The 22,763-nt window shown below is 48.0% G+C and overlaps 1 protein-coding gene across 2 annotated transcripts in view; it reads left to right on the top strand.

Annotated features, from left to right (window-relative positions):
• The window catches only part of Btbd9 (BTB domain containing 9), a 351,364-nt gene that overhangs the window by 259,099 nt on the left and 69,502 nt on the right, over window positions 1-22,763 (top strand). For both annotated transcript variants that reach the window (XM_052164613.1, XM_052164614.1), the window contains one exon: window positions 10,427-10,616. In XM_052164613.1, the coding sequence (XP_052020573.1) occupies window positions 10,427-10,616 (190 nt within the window). The remainder of the gene's footprint in view (window positions 1-10,426; window positions 10,617-22,763) is intronic.

Genomic DNA, 22,763 nt, shown 5'->3' with positions numbered 1-22,763 from the left:
CCTGTAATCCCAGCACTCTGGGAGGCAGAGGCAGGCGGATTTCTGAGTTCGAGGCCAACCTGGTCTACAGAGTGAGTTCCAGGACAGCCAGGGCTATACAAAGAAACCCTGTCTCGAAAAAACCAAATCCAAAAAACCAAAAAAAAAAAAAAAAAAAAAGAATCCTAAGGTCAGAGCTGCGTTGATTACAGACCTCAGATTGTAACTTGTATGCTCCTAGTCTGGGCAAGGCCTTCTCTTGACAGCTCCTCCCTGAACCCTACTCTTGGGCCCTCCTCTTTATAACAGTAGCTCTGGTGAAATTAACTATTTCCTTAATGTGTGCATGTTTGGCTTTTTAACAACAAGGCTAATGGTTATGGGGTGCGTTCTGATTTTAAGAGCTGTTCTGGGCTGTGAGTCATCTAGTTGTCACTTCTCTTATCCTATGTGTTAAGATCTGCCTATCACTGAGGCCCAGTATTCTCATGACTGGGATTTTGTATTGGTGACTTTGTATGGTTCCGCTGAGTGACAACGAAGACTTTATGTAGCATCTTTTCATTGTCCTAGCCATCCTGCGTGTGCGGGCACCGAGTTGATTCTGGTGACGACTGCGGTCAACAGAATGGTGTAATAGTGTGTTTTCCTTCTGTGCTTTGACAGCTGCATGGCAGCTGCCTAGCGAGTCAGTGCCTGATGTCTCCAGGCATCTTAGCCACAATCTCAGCCACAAAAGGTCTGAGGGATGTGCCGTGTCCAATGGGACAGTGAGGAGCCCCCCTGTTACCTGGACAGGCCTTCATAAAACCACGCTTCTGGGATTTACTCCCCCTACTTCCTTTCTCTCTAGATTCTTCCCTACTCCCGTATTTCTGATTTTTATAGCTCCTGAGGGAAACTGAGCCCTTTGAACTTAAACATAACAAGATTGCCAGAGGGTGAGTTTGGCAAAATTGTAGTAGTGGACAGTCCAGGAAGGCACTTTGGGCCGTGTAGATTTGCCAGGTACTGAGACTTAGCTCCTGAAGGTAGATGACTCTTCCGCTCAGGGGTCAGGGATGATGCCTGACGTTAGCATCACACAGAGCAGCTGAAAAAGCTGGACAGTGTGTTCACAGTCTGCATAGCTGAGCCACTTCAGTCCACACTGCATCATTAGTCTCTGGATTCCGTCTCGGCCAGAACATGATCGGAATTCATGACAGGGCACTTCCAGCATTTCCCATTCTTCTGAGGAAAGATTACTTTAAACCATAATAGTAATTTTCGTATCATGTTATTTTTATTTTTCAACTGGCTAAAGACATAGTGCGTGCAGAGAATATTATTCTTCAGACAGTAACTGCCTGGCATGCTCAGCCTACATAATGGCAATTAAACTGTGCTCCAGACTGACAAACAAGCTGTAGAGCCGGAAAGGCAGGATTTCTGTGGAAGATCAGTTATAATAATTTTGTATCTGAGTGTTTTACATATGTGACATTTTGTATAATAAACAATTAACTGCCTGCTTTTGACATTTCAAAGTTAATGTGGGAAAGTTATACAACAGTCGCAGTGAGCATCACCTCCCCAAGTGAAGTGGCAAATGGCTCTCAGCCCCCAGTGTGCAAGGTGTCATTATTCCCCCTGCACACCCTGAACCTCTTTACCAGCAGCCGCAGTCCATTGTCTTTGATAAACAAGATAATTGATATAAATGGAGGTGTTCTTCTCTGAAATGGTTTCCCAATTGCCGGTTTTTCAGACTGGAGGTATAATTTTCCTTGTGTCCCATTACTGTTAATCTCTAAATGGATAGATTAGTTAATCTGCCTGCCTTCCATGAGAAGACACTGGGTGAGTCAGCCCTCAGCAAAACCAACAAAACATCAGGTGAAACTAGGGCACAGGAAAATGATGAACAGTCACGTTGACGACCAAGAACATGTGTGCTTTGAGCAGGAGGCTTAGAGCTTAGAGATAAAGAAGAGGTGCGTCCTTTTCAGGAAGCGGACAGAGGCACCGTGGTCAGCCGGCTCTACATGTGGGCGCTGAGCACACACTGGGGAGATCCTTCAGAGCTGTCGTGTGTTTGCTTGCTGCTGCTTTGTTGGAAGGGGCTAGGCTTTGCAAAGCCTACTCTGTATCATAAATTAATGTTCAGCCTTCTCAGCCCTCCATTGGGTGGCTTTCTTTATGAAATGTCAAGGATCTAGCCTGCAGAAGAGCCATGCAAGTTTGCACCCAGTTGGGAAGTCTGCTCTGAAAAGCCTGCCCCCCTCATGCATGCACGTGTGTGTCTGTCTACACACACACACACACACACACACACACACGCGTGTATATATGAAGTGCGACAAGGAAGGGTGAACAGGAAGGCATGTGGGCACGAGTCTTGGGGAGAGGCACATGGACTGTCCACAGCTCCCCAGAGGAATGCTGTGCAACTTATCACTTAGGACTGTGATGGTTTGAAACCATAATAAGCAGCCTTTGGACTGCCTTGGTCATTATCATATTTAGGTTAAAAACCAGTTTGCACTCTGAGCAAGACAAGTCATAGTAAGATGAGCTGTCTCCCAGGCCCGTCTTGTGGCAGGGTTATCACACCGCCTTTCAGATCCAGCACGCCAAGGGTGCTTTACTGCCCAGTTTAATGTCATCTCTTCGCAGAGCGGTGGGCTTCCTCCCGCCTCCTTCCACTTTTGAAAGGTTAGCCTTTCTTCAGAACAGTACAGGTTTCCCGAAACATCTGTCAGCTTGGCAATGAGCACACCCCAAGGAAATGATGAACATTTGAAGACCATCTAAATACTTGAGGGACCTCTCCTTTCCTCCCCTCTCCCTTTCTGCTCCTCTCTTCTCCTCCTGTTTCTCCTAGGAAGAGTGGGACAGCCACCTGGCATTTGTTGCTCCGCTTACAGTCCTGCTGATAAAGTATAAGCCCACTCACAGCTGTAATTTGTTTTTTAAATGAGTTTTGATTTACTCCTTGAGTTTTGATAGCCCTTGGAACCTTAAAGCAAAACCAGCCTGGAAGGCAGCTATGGGCAGAAGCTTTTGTTTAATGAAAAGAGACCGCTCAGCCCTGGACCGTTAGCACAAAGACGTCTCTTTGCTCTAATGATTCAGATGATCTTGATCTGATTCAGTAGGTCAGAAATTGCTGTCCCCAGCAAATATCGACCAGAAGGAACTGCTTTCTCGGTTATTCTGAAACTGCCGGCTGCATATTACACTAGCAGGTGCTAATAGTTTTTTGCAGGTCAGTAGAATTGGTATTGGCTCTTCCTTCCTTTACCCAATCCTTTTACAATCCCAAGGTGGTGACTCCTGAGCACACAGATCTTATGTGACTCTGACTTGAAATCCCAGGCCTACCCACCATTCCTTGGGGGAGACCTGGCTCTTGGTTACTGGGGAAGGCCGACATAAAGAGCTCATTCAAACTGAAACTCCAAATAAACCTCATCTGACTGAGAGACTTGTGTCACAGAAGGTGGGGAGAAAGAGGGACAACCACTCTGGCTGTCCTTGTCACACAAAAGAGAACTAAATTGGAGATGGTTAAATGGCTTCCCTAAGACTGCCTAGAAAATGTGGGCTCACAGTCATGGTTAATTTGGGGTTCTCTGCTTTCCAGCCTTTGCCTGTTGTAGTGCCCCTAAAGCAGACGATAGGGCAGGCAGTGGGTGGGGGATTGCCCTTTCTCCCTCAGGCCTGAACCTTGGAGTCCTGAGGGCAGGAAGCCTAGAATGCAGAAGGAAGATTCCTAACAGATGTGAAAGGATTAGAATGCCATTTTAAAATGCTGTATTTATTTTGGATACTCCCAGCACTGGCACTAGGCTACTAAAGTAAGTAAAGAGCAGTGGAAGGTAAGTTTTATTCTATTTTAGACAAACCTTTTTTAAAGTCACACTCGGTAAATTTACAGAAAGCTGTAGCATCATTATTTCCTTCATGTAGATTAACCTGGGCTCCAGAAGGCCATGTAAACTGGCTCGACATGGCCTTTTCTGGTACCTCCGACACTTGTGCTGTGTGAGCGCTGGGCTAGCCTGGGAGCTGGGCAGCCACAGTCCCCGTGGTCCCGGTGACATCATCACCTCAGCTCCATGGCTCTAATAGTGCCTGAGCTGAAATCTGAGAGACTTGAGAGACAAGCTCTTCCTTGGCCATGTCGGGGGCTTGGTGAAAGCTTTCCTACCTGAACCCACATGTTTGCTCCTCAGGCCAGCTGTGCTCTCCTGAGATGCCTCTCTGCTAGTCCACCCAGGGCCAACTAGGGACACGGCCTCTGAGAATTCACTCTTCTGTCAGCCTTCTCTCTAGGTCTCAAGGGGCAGTGCAGGAAGCTGCTCTAGAGTTTGAGGTCATTCTCACACAGATACAATGGGACTTCTCTGTGACACAGATACAACGGGACTTCTCTGTGACGTCAGGAGCCCATGCAACATGTAAATACTCCACTATTGCTCCCATTTTTAGTGACAGCTTAAATATTATACTCATTGATGCTATGTAAAAAGACAGTCTCACATTTTAAGACTCAAGGGCTATTTGTGATCCTAGAACCAGTCTAACTTAAACTTGTTGAATTTAGAACCAGATGCACTCTCCAGGTTAGAGGCAAGCTATCAAGTGATTAAAGGGTAGTTAGAATACTAACTTCTTAACAGGAGTGCATTAGACTTCTGTATCTATGGATCTTTTCTGAGATCTTTGCACATTCTTGTTTTCTGGGCCGGGAAAAAAGCGACTCCCTAACTTTGACCGGACATCTCTACTCTCAGGTCACAAAACTGATTTGACAAGCTGCTTAATCCAGTAATGTGACACAAGGACATTCACTGTTGGTTCCATTATCATTCAAGACCTAAGGAAAAATAATCCCTACAAAATCTACAGTATACCCACAGCAAGATGCCCTTCCTGTACAGTTTCAGTGACTGTTGTGTGCTGGGTATTTTTTCCAGGCTAGCAGTATGAATAACCTCTCAGTGCAGTCTTTCTCTGGCAGATTGTGCCACTGCGTTGAGGCATTGCCTGAGTTCAGACACAGGGATGGATGCCTGGCTGTTTCTTCTCACAGCCTGAGATACCTTTGCCCAGGGTTTCCAGGCTCACCTGCAGAGTAAGCCCCTCCTACACATACTGCAGTGGTCATTGCCGCTTAACACTTCCTGCTTCATTCTTGAAGTTTTTTTGCTAAATTTATCAGCTATAACCTCCAGCATTTAAACTCCAGATTGCCAAACCACAGAAGAGCTTCGATGTATGGCTGGTTAGCAGAGTGTTCACTTTCAAAGCCTTCAATGTGAGGACAGAGTGAATTTGATGATATCTGTCAGCGTGTGTACTTTAGGTGCATTGTCCTGAGCCCACTGTCTTCAGCTCCTGAGGCTACCCATCTCTGTTATCTTCCATATCTGCAGCACTCGAGCTAGGACTTCAGTCTGAGAGCCCGAGGCGTGGAGCTGGGAGCACATGCGAAGGCTGCTGAGCTCTTGGCTCTCTTGTGTGGGGCAGGATGAAGCCCATCATGATTGTGAAAGTACAGTGTGTGGGGGTGTGGTGTGGACAGATGTGGTGGTGTGAAGTACAGTGTGATGGGGTATAGTGTGGACAGAAGTATGAAAAGCAGTGTGTGGGGGTGTAGTGTAGACAGATGTAGTGTGAAGTGCAGTGTGGGGTATGGTGTAGACAAATGTGGTGTGAAGTGCAATGTGGGGTATGGTGTAGACAGATGTGTGAAGTGCAGTGTGGGTTGGACAAATGTGGTGGTGTAAAGTGCAGTGTAGACAGATGTGTGAAGTGCAGTGTGTGAGAGTGTAGTGTGGACAGATGTGATGGTCTAAAGTGCAGTGTAGACAGATATGGTGGTGTAAAGTGCAGTATGTATGAAGGCAGTGTGGACAGATGTGATGGCGTGAAGTGCAGGATAGGGTGTGGGATGAACAGATGTGGTGTGAAGTGCAGTGTAAATAGATGTGGTGGTTTGAAGTGCAGTGTGGGATATGGTGTGGACAGATGTGGTGGTGTGAAGTGCAGTGTAAGGATGGGAACTGACACAGGAGATCAGAATGTGTGGTATGGCACTCACCAAAGAGAGGGAAAAACCAAGAGGAAAGTAGGATAGAGGGCGGGATAGGGGCCAGGAGTCCTCTACAGGGACTGGGAAGTCAGTACTACTCCCTGGATTTTTTTGGGTTGTGTTTATGTGTGTGGGGAGGTGAGATCTTTCTCCCTGAGAAACCTGGGAGAAGCTTTGGAATTGATCACACACCTCTTGTGATCAGTGACTTTTTCCTCAAATGCGATGTAACACATGGTTGATAGTGATTTCTCTTCCCATAGATAAAACCAGGCGTCAGTGTGTAATTCAGCGCATACTTTGAGAAACACATTTGTGCTGTGTTTTGATAGTTTCCGATAGACAGCCTTGTCCTCTAATTAGCTATTGTTCGTTTACAGCTGTTACGCTGCTAAGACAAAGCAGCTGTGGTTACTTTTTCCTGTAGAAGAATGCAGCAGAAGGTCCGGTTGCAGTTGGCTTGGAAACTTGTCTAGTCAGGAGCAAGTTCTGTGCAGGCCTGGGGATGGGCCCTGGGTTTACTAGCCTCCTTAAAATCAAACAGCAGTGAGGCTGGGGGATGTATAGGTAGAACCTTAAGCTAAAAGTAGCCTTCCTCATGTTCCATATCAGGAAATGCTTGTCACTCTGCTTAGAAAACCTTCCAAGAAAAATCTATGGTGAGATATTAAGCACTTGTTTGCTGCGTAAGTGGTGGGGCCTGTTGGAAAGCAGTCGTGTGATCCAATAACCAGGAAAATAGCAAGTAAAGCCCACCACAGCACAGGGCCTGGGGATAGCTGTCTATTTGTAAGAGCTACATGCTATTTCATTTTGAAAAAAAAAAAAAATCAGCATCAGGAAGGCTTTTTTTTTTTTTAGGGCTGGAGAGATGTCTTACAGATTAAGGGCACTGGCTGCTCTTCCAGAGGTCCTGAGTTCAATTCCCAGCACCTACAACTGTCTATAATGGGATCTGATATCCTCTTCTGGTATGCATAAATATATGCAGGCAAAGCACCCATGTACATAAAACACATAAATAAATATTTAAAAAATGAAAAAAGGTTTTCTTCCATCTCTGGAGACTCTGGAGACAGCCAAATAACAGGTTGCCATTCTTACTGTTAAATATAGCTGGTGCCAGTGTCCCTCACGTCATGTCCTAGTGAGCTGACACCCCCTTTTAAAAACTATATTACTACTGAATTAATGTTACTGACATGCTGGGAGGAGGTAGAGTAAGCCTTTAATTCTAGCACTGAGAAGGCAGAGGCAGGTAGATCTCTGTGAGTTTAAGACCAGCCTGGGGCTAGAGAGATGACTCAGAGGTTAAGAGCACAGACTGCTCTTCCAGAGGTCCTGAGTTCAATTCCCAGCAACCACGTGGTGGCTCACAACCATCTGTAATGGGATCTGATGCCCTCTTCTGGTATGTCTGAAGAAAGCAATTAGTGTACTCATACGCATAAAATAAATAAATAAATCTTTAAAAAAAAAAAAAAAAAAAAAAAAAAGACCAGCCTGGTCTACAGAGTGAGTTTCAGAACAGCCAGGGCTGTGCAGACAATCCCTGTCTTGGAAAGCCTAAATAAATATGAATAAACAAATAGTGACTGGCAGGCTGTTGGTCACCCTGGTGCTACGAAAGGTCAGGGAGCTGTGGATTGTTTTCAGATGGCTTTTCCTGCCCCCTGTACCCCTCCCCCCCACAGCCCAGGAGCTCTGTTCTTCATACATTGAGGATGTATACACTTTGTTAACATGCAACTTTTGCATTCAGAAGCAGCAAATTAAATTTGTCTGAGCAGAACTGCTGTGTGCATGGAGGGGAAAAGTAATTTCTTCCCAAGCAGTTCCCCTTGTCTCCTGCTCCTAGCACAGGCTGTTGTAATAGAAATGGAGCTGAGGATGGCAGCGGAGACCCAGGCAGAGACAGACGCAAGACGCTGGGTTCTGGCAGCTTGGGTTTGTAAACAAAGTGACGCAAATTGGGACAGAAATTCCAGTGGGATCAGGCAAGAGACTGGAAGACTGGAGATGCAGCACAAAGCCGAGTCCCATCCAGATGGTGTTTTTAATAAATGTATCAGGCTCATATGAAAGGCGGCAATGAACGTTCTAAATGGGGAGTGTCTAATTCCCAGGACGAGCAGCTGCACACTGCCCATGTGGGGGGTGGGGGGAGACGCTCTCCAGTTCTTCCCAGCAGGATGCATTTTGATCCTCTGTGTTAGTCAGACTAGGTAGGCGAGCTGGGGCTTGCATTTCTAGGAGAAGAATTAATAATTCCAAGAACTTTCTGCTGAACTGTAGAAAGTTACCTTTAAATGGTGGGGTAGTCAGTGGTGACATTCGGGACAAACCTTTCCTGTCACAAACCTGTAATGTGATTAACTTGGGAGAGGAGAAAGAATATCACCAAAATATATTGTATGAACAAAATTTAATATAGTTTTAAAATAATAAAAATAATAACCTGAAAAATGAAAAACAGATTAAAAGACCTTTTATGTCTGTTGCAGCCTTTCTGTAATCTGTATTGTTATCCAATGTAACTCTCCATGGGTGGCCAGACTTTCTGTACCTGGGTCAGATTTCAACAAAAGAGGTTCCTAGGGCAGAAGGTGGCACTTACATAGCAGCTCTCCTGCTGACGCTCCCTCCCCCGGGGCCCCTTCTCAGTCAGATCAGGACCCAGAGACTGATCTGCCTCACTTAAAGAAATGACTTGAGATCTGTGTGGCTGTGGATAAGGAACCTGGTTAACAAGGTGAACTTCTGCAGCCTCACAGAGCAGCGGGAACAGGGCTGAAGTGCTGTCATCTCCACACCATAGCGGTTTACAGGAGGCCCACCCCAGTGGACTCCAGACCCAGTTCCTGTCCTCTCCGTTCCACTTCCCACCATCCTCAGCTCTTTGCTTTGATCCAGACCAGAAAGTAGAAATGAGAATGAAGAGAAGTGACAGTGCTTTTACATCGTGCTCAAAGAAGTGGGGGTAGAGGTGGCTACCACATGGCTATTAGACTTCTGCGGAAGTCTCTCTTGAGGAGAAGGATGGGCATGATTGGAGGACACTGGTGTGTGGGTCTGTGTGTGAGCCCATGGTGTGTGCCCATGAGTTCTGTGGGTCTGTGTGTGCCCATGAGTTCTGTGGGTCTGTGTGTGCCCATGAGTTCTGTGGGTCTGTGTGTGTGCCCATGAGTTATGTGGGTCTGTGTGTGAGCCTATGAGTTCTGTGGGTCTGTGTGTGAGCCCATGGTGTGTGCCCATGAGTTCTGTGGGTCTGTGTGTGAGCCTGAGTTCTGTGGGTCTGTGTGTGAGCCCATGAGTTCTGTGGGTCTGTGTGTGTCCATGAGTTCTGTGGTTGGTGTCTTCTATAAGGCCTAACTGGGAATGTCCATCCTGGCCTGGCTTTTCAGCGAGCACAGCGCCATGCTCACTGTGGCCTGTGATGGTCCCTGATGTCCATTCCTAATCATGTTGCGTCGTCTAGGGACAAAATATTGAGGCAATGAAGTACAGCATAGATGGAAATTGATGCACTCTGGAGTCAGCAAAAACAAATAGAAATACCGAGTTGTCTCCCAAGGATGTGACCATTTAAAATAATCACGGGGAGGGGAGTGTCCAAGCCTCGCAGCCCAGGCTTCCCATGCCCTTGTGTTTTATCATCTGTATCTTAGTGTTTCGAGAGCCTCTATCCTATTGAACAGCCAGCGATTTGTGGGAGCTCTTGACTTTTATAAATGGGCAGGTTGATTTGGACTTGAGGTATAGAGAAAGACTTGGAGTCAGGCTGCTGGTTTTTTCTTTTTTCTTTTCAAGATCCAACAGCTCCCGAGCGAAGGAAGGGGCCCTGTGTGGCCATGCACAGAACAGCAAACAGTGGAGCTAACTGTGTGTTCAGAAAAGACTCTGATACACGTCCTGGGCCCCTGTCGGCTGGATGGCTGTGTTTTCCACTACACTGTGAAGCTGTAGCTCATTGGCCCCAGGTGCCGGCCAGGGCACAGCTCAGTGATAGAACATCTGCGCAGAATGTGCAAGGCCCCAGAAACACGTAGGGAAACTCCGTCTGAGCTGCTGAATAGTTCCTCACCGAGTTAGGCTTTACTGTGTATTTCTGCATCCGTTATCATGTTCTTAATAACAAAATACTTAAAGATGGATTGCTACAGGTGGTTTGGATATTTCAGCATGAAGTTCAGTTCTTGTTTGTTTAATTATTTGGCATGGAAACCCTTATCTGAAGATAATCGAGATGTTCTAGTTCCCTTTTATTGTTGATGTGAGATGCTAATTAATTAATTTTGTTCCGCGCATGCTGTAGGGATGTGTCTGGCTCATCTTAATGCTGGGCCTTGTGCTTTGGATCCACAGTTCCCACGGAGAATGTGGCAACGATTGCTGACTGTGCCAGCGTGATCGAAGGGGTCAGTCGGAGCCGGAATGCCTTGCTGAATGGGGACACCAAGAATTATGACTGGGACTCCGGCTACACGTGCCACCAGCTGGGCAGTGGTGCCATTGTGGTTCAGCTGGCACAGCCATACATGATTGGCTCGATACGGTAAGATTTCTGTGCGTTTGTGGGTTAAAAGATACACACAGTCGCTCACGCCTTTGGAGAGCAAACCCCACTATTCATTATAAATACAGGAGGCAGGGCAGTGGCGCCTGCTGTGCACTGGGATATTTTAATGGGGAGCTACACTAAAAGTAGGCCTGAAATCAGCAGGGGGGGGGAGGACTGGGTGAGAGGGACGGGAAGACTGGATAAAAATTGGGGAGGTCCGGGTGGTGATGGTGCATGCCTTTAATCCCAGCACTTGAGAGGCAGAGGCAGGCAGATTTCTGAGTTCAAGGACAGCCAGGGCTACACAGTGAAACCCTGTCTCAAAAAACCAAAAAAATAAAAAAAAGTTGGGGAGGACTGGATGAGAGGCCTCCAATTATTCCTTCTGCAGCCTTAGTGTGTGTGGATGAGAGACTCACAGGGTGATGTGGATAAGAAGCTGTTTTCAGCTGCAGTAAACAACTGTATATATGAACCACAGAAACCCAAATATGAAGCCTGGTTCTAGACAGTCTTCTTACTGTCTTTGGGTTTGAGTTTCCTCTTCATCCATTTTGTTTTAAGAAAGGAGCTTTAACTTTGCTTGACTTTAACTTTGCTTGACTTTAACTTTGCTTGACTCGTGGGATTTTATTAGCTTTAAGTCTGATACTGGTGACATCCCTCAGAGAGTCCCCTCTCTGCCCATCTTCTCCCCCCTGTCCTCCATCTTCTCGTCCTCTTCTCTCATGTTCTATCCCTCCCATCCTGTCTCCTCCTCTCCCATCCTTTCCCCTTATATCTTCTTCATCCTCTCCCCTTGTATCTTCTTCAAACTCTCCCCTTGTATCTTCATCGTCTCCCCGTGTATCTTTATCTTCTTCTCTTGTATCTCCTTCATCCTCTCCCCTCCCATCTTCACCTTCCATCCTGTCCCCTCTAATCCCCTCATGGTCCCCCCCCCCATGCTCACCTTTGTTTCTGAGGGTGCCCCTGAAGGGCTCATATGGGAAACAGTGCATGTCCGTCTCCCTTGGTCTGCCGAGGGTGGATGCTGGCAGTCATGGCTGCCCCTCGCCTGGTTCTTCTCTACACTTGGCTACTCTTCCCTGCCCTTGTCTTAGTCTGTAGGAAGAAAGAGCCAGCACAGGAGAGCAGAGGCAGGCAGGGTGGCAGAAGCAGGCCTGCCGGCGCCTGGGACAGCCACTGCAGCTCAGTGCTGCTTTGTGTTGTCCACGTGCTGAGGACCCGGGTTGGATGTATTGAATGGAGACCCCTAGATTTCTTCATTTCAACTAACTCCATTTCATCAAGGGCCGCATCACAAGCTGAGTGTCATAGGAGATGCAGTGGGGCAGGGGTGAGCACGCAGCCCGGGTGAACGCACAGCCATCCTCTTGCCGTTTCCAGAGCTGTGCGCACTCACTGCTGTGGTCCTGCCGTCTACCTAGGAAGCATCCTTAGGACCTTGGTGGTGGATGACGTGAGTGGTCTGCATCTCCCTCACAGCTTGTCCCTCCTCACAAATGTGCCAACACTCGTCCTCCTCCTGTCTCTGCCACTGTCTCCCCGACAATTTCTTGAAGATTACCAATCGTGTCTCTGAGATTACATCTGCAATTTCTTGCGGCAGGCTTGGGGTGTAACTCATCTGAGCCTGAAGACTTGAAATCATTTAAATTGACTAGACACTCTCTCTCACTCTACCTATTTGGGACTTCAATTTTCTCTTTATTATGTTTGTTCTGCCATTTCTAATTTGAGGACCAGTCTCCTTACCAATGAAGATGGAAGCAAACGGGCAACTTAGTACCTCTGTCCACTCTCCTTTAATCTGAATATCATTGGCTTACCTTACCCTTCCTCTGCGCCCTAGCATCTAACTGTGCCCATGTGTGTCGCAGACCAAGGCAGCTGGAATGAAATTCCATTGCCCTCTTTCTTCCCACCCCACTCACCTCACCCCAGCACTCTCCCAGGATTCACCATCAGCGCAGAGGCTCCACACATCTTTGCAGCGAGCCAAAGCCTCCGATTTGCCACCCTCTCTTACTCCCCACTGCCCTGAAGTCCACTCTGGAGATCAGGCAGTGCTGCCTCCTGAGAGCGCCTGTGTGTCCCACAGTGTCCCGAGTGAAACCTCTCTGGTGTGACTTCTCTACCATGTGATCCTTTCTTCCCACCACACCACTCCATTTCCCCAAAGCAGGGCTGGCAAGCCCCGAGGAGCGCACTGTTAGAGAGTCTTACAGCCTGGTCTCTGCTGTCTGCCCTCAGCCCGCCCGAGCCGCTGTGGTCAGGCTGTAGGTCCTGTGCCCTTCGCTCTCCGACCACGCTGCTCTCACCCCTTACCACCCCGCTCTCCTTTACTACTCTTTGCTATCCTGAGTCCACTGTGGGAATCCTGGCCCAGCCTCCCATCGTCCTCTGCGTCTCACTTAGGGTTTCTGTTGATTGGGTAAAATACCATGACTGAGAGCAACTGGGGGATAAAGGATTCATTTCAGCTTACAACTCTGGTGCACACTGCATCACTGAGGGAGCTCTGGGCAGGAACCTGGAGGCAGGAACCGGAGAAGAGTCCACAGAGGAGTGCTGCCTACTGGCTTGCTCCTCATGGCTTGCTCAGCATGCTTTCTTACACAGCTGAGATCACCAGCCCTTGGGTGGCACTGCCCACAGAGGGCTGGGCCCTCCCACGTCATTTGGTAGTTAAGATGTCCCAAAGGCACACCTACAGACCAGAGTCTTACAGAGGCATTTTCTCCGTTAAGATTTCCTTGACTCAGGTGTGTCTAGGTTTGGATCATCTTGACAAAAACCAACCCATACACCTCCGTCAGGCACCCGCACCTCCATCAGGCACCCGCACCTCCGTCAGGCACTCGCACCTCCATCAGGCACCCGCACCTCCTCCATCAGGCACCCGCACCTCCGTCAGGCACCCGCACCTCCTCCATCAGGCACCCGCACCTCCATTAGACACCCGCACCTCCGTCAGGCACCCGCACCTCCGTCAGGCACCCGCACCTCCGTCAGGCACCCGCACCTCCTCCATCAGGCACCCGCACCTCCATCAGGCACCCGCACCTCCATCAGGCACCCGCACCTCCATCAGACACCCACACCTCCTCCATCAGGCACCCGCACCTCCATCAGACACCCGCACCTCCATCAGACACCCACACCTCCTCCATCAGGCACCTGCACCTCCATCAGACACCCGCACCAGACACCCACACCTCCATCAGGCACCCGCACCTCCATCAGGCACCCGCACCTCCATCAGGCACCCGCACCAGCTGCAGAGCTCCTGTGTTGGTTGTTTCCTTACTGACTCCTCCAGCCTCACCCACCTGCTGCAGGAGGCCTGAGACGACTCAGAGTTAAGTTCTTCTCATACCAAGTTGAGTGTGCCCCGAGGTAGTCTTTCAGGCAGAAGGGGATTACAGCAGGTTTAGGAGGAACTTGACAATTTAGATCCAGCAGATCCCTAGGAGGTTGCCAGGGTGATGGCTGAAACAAACAAGGGCTTGTCCTGGGCATGACCACCTGGCCTCCAGCTCTACCAAAGTCCTGGACTCTAACATCTCAAGAGAAGTATGTTCCTGAGGCCCCAGGCAGGCAGAGGGGGCCACCTGGTCTTATCAAGTGTGGGATGAAAATGGTTCCTGCAAACAATTTCGTTTTTCCTGACTCAGATAAGAGACGATGAGCAGGCACACAACCAGAGGCAGAATTGTATATCTCAGCACAGTGTGGTGCCTCTAACTTCCTGAAGCCCAACTATTGTTTCCCCAGTAAGAAAATCCATTTAGCCAGAGTGCTGTATAACTAGCCAAGCATTCAGAGAGTCACGTCTCGGTGAAGCTAGCATTATGTTGTCAGGAACTGCATTTGCTTCTTCTGTGACATTATTAAGAGGAAAGGGAGGGAGGTTTCCTGGCCACCAATGCCCGTGGACAGCACTGGGTATCTTGGCAGGCTGCAGTTACAGTGATGATGTATCCAGATAGACATTTATTGATGTGAAACTAGATCAGTGGCCCCTCTCCCTGAGGATGGGTAATTGACCAGCTGTGGTTGATTAGTCAGTAGCACTTGACCCACAGCTTCCACTGCTCGTGATAACTAACTTGCTTTCCTAGTCACTGTGTCTGTAGCCACCCACGGGGCAAGCGCTCCAGAGCCCAGAGTCGTGCTCTACAGAGAGGAGGTGGCAGAGCTGGGAGCCTAGAAACCCACCTCCCTCTACACATAAGCCTTGAAAATACACATCTCTTTTCAGTTGGTGACTTCTCAGGCAAAGGTCTTAGTTGTCGATGTTCTTAACTCTTCGTGTGGTCCACAGTGTGCTATGGATAAGACCTTTCATTCTTCCCTGGCCCTTTGGCTAGGTGCAGGCAGCGGAGCCAGGCTTCCTGGCAGAGAGCACTTGGTTTCCAGGGTCAGCAGAGCCCAGTCCTGCTAGTGTGCCTGGCATGGGTGAGCCTGTGACACTGTGGGGAGGGACAGTCTCCACTCTCGCTTGTCCCATCCCTTCATTTTCTTTCATTCATTCAACAAACAGCCTTTTTCTGTGGATCAAACCCTGTAATAGATGCTAAGGAGAACTGCATTGAGTAAGCAAGGCAAGCACTGGCGTGCTCTTGGAGCTGGCATTGAGGACAGATGCAAGCAGGGAACGGCATGCTTAGTTCCTGGATATGCTAAGTTCCTGGAAGTCAGAGGAGGGGAGGACGAGGAGGGGACAGAGGGAGGGAGACAGTTCTGCGTCAGACTGGGTGATCAGAGAAGGTTCTCTGAGAAGGGGACATGTGAGCAGAGCTGACGGGTGGTAAAGGAAGCACCCTGGAGACCCAGGGAAGGAGCCAGGGTCAGGAGGAGGGGAGAACAGGAGGCAAGGCCTGGGAGATTTGGGGGTGACAGCCAAGAGGGGTCCTGTTGCTGACTCTGCACTCAGTACCCGCACCCTGTCCTCCCCACCCCAGGCTTCCATCCCACGCCTGTCATGGGAGAGGAGAAAGACAGGAGGAAGCCCGGCAGCCAGGCCCTGAGGCCTGAGGTCTCTGCCCTGCCCCTGCCTCTGCTTCCAGGGGTTTCCTTCAGTAGGCCACGCCCCCAAGGCTGTGTGGCTGGAAACACAGCAGCTGGTCTTTGTTGCCTGGTGTTCAGGAAGCCAGAATTTACTCACTTTTAGGGGGAAAGAGAAATTACCTGGAATGTGCCCTAGAAGTAGGTAATTGAGTAGTAATTATATCATTTCCATGCCATTTTAAAAACATTAAAATTTAAATAACAGGAAGTCTTCAGAGGCCTGACCACATAAAAAGCCCAGGCTAGAGTCATAATAACTAACCAAATCTGTTGTGTCTTAGTTTATAGTCCCTCTTCACCTTAGTTTAAGACTGATTATCCGTCTACTTGCTGATGGAGATAGCGTGTTGAGCATCCTCAGATGTGGGAGGGAAACCAAGCACATTCTGCACTGAGCTCTCTGAGTGCCCCTCCTCCAGCTCACGGGCGACAGGCTTTACTGAAACCCTAAATGTAAGACATCAGCTAAATTAACAATCTTTACATTAGCCTGGAAAGAAAGGTTTTGTAATTGATACATGCATGTGAGTGAAATGCTCACGATGCTTTAAATAGCAAACTTAACTGTAAGTAACTAGGCTGCCCCAGGAGGTCCAGTGTCAGTAGACAGGGCTAAATAAACCTAGAGTAAGGAGTTAGGACACAAGAACACTGAGTCTTCAGTTGGAATGTGCACATGCATACGTATGCAGCAAGATAAGACTGAAGGAGGCTAGCCCAGAGGACACTTAGTTTTTAATTTATGCATCTTATGTACACTGTCGTTGTCTTCAGACACACCAGAAGAGGGCGCCAGATCCCATTACAGATGGTTGGGAGCCAACATGTGGTTGCTGGGAATTGAACTCAGGACCTCTGGGTGAGCAGTCAGTGCTCTAACCACTGGGCTATTCTCTGGGTATTCATCTCGTCAGTCTATGATGAAGCTCTTTTTATTTTATTTTTCTACAGGGGCAAAAAAAAACAAAAAAAAACAAAAAAAAAAGCCACCCACAGGTCTGCCCCCTGTACATGATAATGCAGCACAGAAAGCCTGAAGCACAAATCAGTTTGTGCCCTGCAGTGATTACACACAGGTGTGAACATCATAGCAAAGGAAAAGGGGGAGTGGAAAGAAAGGCTCACACATGAGGCTGCGGCCTTTTCTTGGAGCCTGTTGTCCCTGCAACAGTGCTGCTGCCTTTCCAGTGCTGAACAGGCCTGCCAGCCGCAAGCCACCTTTCAGCCTGTGGTCGCCCAGACCCCCCCCCCCCCCCGCCATTTTCCTGTTTTCTGCTGCTGACCACCCCGCCAAAGTAGCGTTCATGCTCTTCTGTCCTAAAGGAGAGGCTCATAAAAGAAAAGGGATTGGAGGCATTCCACCTTGTCTCCTCCTTAATGCCTCTGAATGTTGGCTTTATTCAGTAAGGGCGGAGAGAAACTGAAGTTTATAGTTCAAATAATAGTTTGGAATTATAATATTTTCGGGGGCTTGTTTTATAGAAGACCATAGAAAATCTCAAAATGAAGCTAGAAAAATTTTTTTAACGATTTATGTATTTATTTTATGTATATGAGTTCACTGTAGCTGTCTTCAGACACACCAGAAGAGGGCATCAGATCTCATTAGAGATGGTTGTGAGCCAACATGTGGTTGCTGGGAATTGAACTCAGGACCTCTGGGTAAGCAGTCAGTGCTCTTAACCGCTGAGCCATCTTTCCAGCCTGGGATTTTTTTAATATAAATTTTTTTTTAATGTTGTGATGGACTTGGCCTCTAGCAGATTCCTAGTGCCTGGTGCTTGGTAACACTCATTGACGGCACTGACCACATGCTCCTGTGTTACTGCAACTGAAGGGAGTTCTATCAATCACCTAAATCGGGTATCATATTCGTTCAGTGTGGCTGACTAAGTGTAAGTGAGGAAACTGCTAAAGGCTGGACCCTGTAGATGACTGAGGAGGGGGTCAGGAGGCAGGCACCCGCATCGGCATCGACACCTGCATCGACACCTGCATCGGCACCCGCATCGACACCCGCATCGACACCGGGAAGACCACCTGCCGCCGCCTCCCATTCTGCTTCCATTTCATCTTCTCTGAGGCCGCTGGGCCAGCAGCACATCCATTTACATTAAGACAGCCTTCTTGGCAACCTCAAGAGCTAGAAATTTCCTTTTTATAGTCTGAAGAATACAGCAAGCATCTAAATATATGACTCCTCTGCTCTGGATTAAGATTGCCTATAATTCTAGTTGAAATTGGAAAGATATTTTACAAAATTTGCTTCCTATCAGTCATGCCAAGCATCGTCTGCCACAGCCCCGAACTGAGAAATTCTCCTTGCCTTGCTGATATATGATTTACTAAATGTTGTTTCTCCCCGAGCCCATCTGCATCATGCTGACGCCTCCTCATCACCCTCAACCTCAGCACTGTGATTTCCAGAAAAATCTTAGAGGAAAGAATTATATCTGGGGTTCCCAACAGATGCTGGGGTCTGCACGATGTGAACATGCGAAGGCCAGGAACGCTGGAGCCGGCAGCAGAGAGAGTGCGGGCACAGTAAACAGACACTAGCCGTCTTCCATGGCAGAGAAACTTCAAGATGAAAGTGAATTACTATGGCAACTAAGTTGCATGTGAAATACAACAGGCCTGCGACAATTCAGATGTTCTTTGGAAACGCAGGAAAGGTTAAATGCCAAAAAGAAAGAAGTGTTTATGTGTGTGATTTACCTCACATGTCAGCCATTTATCTCTCTTGAGTCACTGGGGAACTTGACAGCTAGTCATCACATACACACTAGATAATGTGAAGAGTCTTTTAGTTGTCAAAGATTAGCTCATCAAGAAGACATTTTTACAGATGATTTAACCCCTTTTTAGCCCTCCCCCAAATTTCAAGCGCAAATACATGCGTTGTTAATTATCTAGAATTGTCAGTTAAAACTCCTCTAAAGCACCTGTTTGCTCATCTATTTGCTTGAGAAGATCGAACGAGCACCGTGCGCTGGTTCTGACTTCTGGGACCCGCCATGTCATGTCCTGGTCTGCTTGGTGGCCAGTGCTCACCCCAGAGTCAGCCACACAGTGTCCTAGAGATGCGGCTGCTCCTGGCAGGGCTGACAGAAGAACTTTCAGGAAGTGGATGGACATTCCTGCAGATTCATTTGATGAGATTGCTTCAGTGCAACTTTTGAGTCTCGAGTTACTACAGCTGCCCTGAAAGCCAGCCCTGAAAGCTCAGATCAGTTAGTTTGCCTTCCGAAGCCTTCACATTTCTCAGGTACCTTTAGTCTGAAACGTTTTTTTCCTTCTGGGGCCTCAAAGGCTTCACATTTTTAGTGTTGTGAGATCTCAGCTCACTGTGTGTGCTCACAGGCCTCCCCTGCCCTTGCCAGCTTGTGCGTGTTAAGCTCAGCCCCTTGTAAAAGCCTAGCCACAGAGCACGTGCTAAAAGCATTCTCACAACTAGGTAAGAGACCGAGAAAGCCCTGTGCTGCACCTTTAGCCTGGCCTCTGCCTGCCTGTATTCCACACCACACCAGTCTCGTTGTCGTCGGTCAGGTGTCTAGCGGGGGCTGGGAGAGCTGCTACCTGGCGCCCCAGCAGCTCCTTCATCTGCCCATCCCTGCCCCAGGACACTCGGGAGTCTTTCTGCTAGGCTGCCTCTTTCCTGATGGATCGGGTTCAGTGACAGGATCAGTTACTAGATAAATGCACACTGTGCACTTACTTTCCCAGGACTTCTTCCCTAGCTTGCCCTTGAGTCCTCATGGGAAGGATTGTCTTTCTCGCTTCTGAACCCATGTCCTGTGGTGATGACATTGACAGTCCTGCCTTGTGACTCCTTTCCTCTGACCCAGCACCACTCAGCATGGCCTGCTTCCTCAGTTTATGGTTCACAAATGGCTATTCCTTCTGGTCCTGGGCCTCCCAGGAGCTTATTTATTTATTTATTTATTTATTGTTTTTTGGATTTGGTTTTTTTCGAGACAGGGTTTCTCTGTGTAGCCCTGGCTGTCCTGGACTCACTCTGTAGACCAGGCTGGCCTCAAACTCAGAAATCTGCCTGCCTCTGCCTCCCAGAGTGCTGGGATTACAGGCGTGCGCCACCACCGCCCGGCTCTTTTTATTTATATTTAATATGTGTGGGTGTTTTGCCTGCATACATATCTGTATACCACACGTGTGCCTGGTACCTGCAGAGCCCAGAAGAAGGTGTTGGGGCTCCTGGAAGTTGAGTTATAGCTGCTCTGAGCCACCATGTGGGTGTTGGGAATAGAACCAAATCCTCAGGGAGAACGGCAGTGCTCTTACTGCTGAGCTGACCTCCCCCTTCTTCCTCCAAGAGGTCTTGGTGTGAGCTGTGCTCACTGTCATTGGGAGTTGTTTATGTTAATTGCTAGCACACTCATTTACTCCAAGAAGCTCATATCTGAGGTCTGTGTGCTGAAAATAACAGAGGAAGATTTAAATTCTCTTTCAATTTACTTTTGTTTTGATTCCGTTTGCATTTTTTTTTTAAATATGCGGGGGTAAGGTCCTACAATTCAATGAGCTAAGCAACATGTTTTTTTCTTTTCTACTTAAATTTTTGCCCCAAAGAAACAAGGCAATTGTTTCATCTTTAATTACAAGTCTGTGTTTAGGCAGAAATAAGGAAAAGGCAAAGGAATAAGATTTGAAGCCACCCACGCAGGCCTGTTTGCCCCTTCTCCTAAGGAAGAGCCTTAGCCCTGGGATGTGTGCTCTAGGTGATCAGCTTAACCCTAGCTTTCCTGGCTAAGAAATTGAGGGCCATGGTGATGGAATGGCTCACCTAGCCACAGGCCTGCCTCAGAGGCCTACCTTGTGCTGCACTCACCATGCTGTGGGATTTCTACAGCCTGTGCTCTGTGCCTTTTTAATGTTCAAGAGATTTGAGATGTCGTTTGTCCATGTAAAATACATAAAGCAGTGAGGGCTCTTGTATTGAAGCTAGGGAGTAAACCCAGGTCTGAACCCCTTAAGTGAGCATCCTGCCACGGAGCTGGGCTTCAGCCTCAGTCTATAGCCCAGGCTGGCCCCCAGCTCTCCATCTTCTTGCCTCTGCCTCCAAAGCACTAGGATTATAGGCACAGGACACCATGCCCAGCCGCATTCATTTTTAAAAGCTGTCCTCTGAGACCACAGCTTCTGAATGTGTCTGAAGCAGCACTACAATAACTGTGTTTTATATTAGTCTCAGTTTCCAAACTGTTCTATAAATTTAAAGAACTGTCTGCTTACTGCACTATTCTGATCCAGGATGAGAGGCACTGCTGATTGTATATGTTTGATTTCTTATTCATGAAATTTACTTCTTAAGAAAAACTGTGTTTCTGTTTCAAATATTTAATCAGATTTTCTGTAACTGGTCCCTGTGTTTTGCCAGCATAGTGATAAATCATGCACATAATAAAGTTTGTAAGGCAGGCAAGATCCCACATAACTCCCAGTTGATCTAAGGCGAGCGGGAGCTGAGGGCGTGGCTCGATGGTGGAGTGTTTGTCCCTCATGCACAGGCTTCAGGTTCAAACCCAGAACCAAACAGAAAAAAGTAATAAATGCATACATCTTCAGTGTTAAAACCTGGGGTTTAAAACACCATGCCTATCTGGGTGTGATAGGGCACAGCTGTAATCCCAGCACTAAGTAGGCAGAGGCAGGAGGATGACTGGAAGGTCCAAGCCTGAGCTACGTAGTGAGTTCCAGGCTAGTCAGGGTCACATCTTGTCTGAAACGTAAGTCGTGTCCAGTAGGAGTAACTAATAAGACCCTCAAAGAGGTCTGGACACTGACCTCCATACTATCTCTACTCTGTTTCTCTAACTTCTTGGTGATGCGGTGCTGTGTAAGATTGTAATGACTGTTTCTGACTTTGGGGATTTGGAAATAACCTGTACAGCCATCAGAAAGGAACTACAGCCACAGCATTCAGATTCTGGTTTTCCTCCTGAAATGTCTTAGTGCTGACCCACAACTGTCTTCAGTCCATAGTGAAGGACAGCTGTGGTCACTCTGCAGTGAAGGATGGCTGTCTGAGGTGAAGGATGGCTGCAGTCAGGACAGCTGTGGTCAGTCCATGGTGAAGGACGGCTGTGGTCAGTCCACGGTGAAGGGCGGTTATAGTCAGGATGGCTGTGGTCAGTCCACGGTGAAGGGTGGTTATGGTCAGGACGGCTGTGGTCAGTCCGCAGTGAAGGGCAGCTGTGGTCAGTCCACGGTGAAGGGCGGTTGTGGTCGGGACGGCTGTGGTCAATCCATGGTGAAGGACAGCTGTGGTCAGTCCATGGTGAAGGACAGCTGTGGTCAGTCCACGGTGAAGGACGGCTGTGGTCAGTCCACGGTGAAGGACGGCTGTGGTCAGTCCGAGGTGAAGGACGGCTGTGGTCTGTCTGAGGTGAAGGACGGCTGTGGAATTTTCCTTGGCATATACTTAACTCAGGACCAAGGCAACTTACCAAAGGCAGAGTTCCAGGACTGGAGAGATAGCTCAGCAATAAAGAGTACCCACTACTTTTCCAGAGGTCCTGAGTTCAATTCCCAGCAACCACTTGGTGGCTCACAACCAGCTGTAATGAGTTCTTATGCCCTCTTCTGGCATTCAGGTATACATGGATACACAGAAGTAAATCTTTAAAAATAAATAAATAAATAAAAATAACAATAAGTTTAAAAAGAAAGCAAAGGCAGAGTTTCTTTGATTTTTCATTCCAGAGGATCAAGTCAGTTATGTCAGAGAGGTGTGGCAGAAATAGTCACGTCAAGCGTGAAGCAGAAATTTGGCAAGGCTTTAATTCTTTCAAAGCCCACCTCTGTGAAGTGCTTCCTTCAGCAAGTCAGCACCTTCTAACCCCACCAAACCGCACTACCAGCTAGAGACCAAGCATTCTTATACTTGAGCCTATAGGGGGCACTGCTTATCCACATATCACAGCCCTTGGGTTATTGGAGCCTGAGGTCCTTTTCCCAAGTTCCTTAAGCAGATACCGTTTGAATGTCCACTGAAGTCTCCTGCAAACCCTTGTCAGTTATCTTCCTGATACTGACCTTTATGTG

The sequence above is a fragment of the Apodemus sylvaticus genome, chromosome 19, assembly GCF_947179515.1.
Source record: "Apodemus sylvaticus chromosome 19, mApoSyl1.1, whole genome shotgun sequence".
NCBI lineage: Eukaryota > Metazoa > Chordata > Mammalia > Rodentia > Muridae > Apodemus > Apodemus sylvaticus.
The sequence above is the reverse complement of the archived record's forward strand: the minus strand, read 5'-3'. Positions and strand labels throughout refer to the sequence as shown.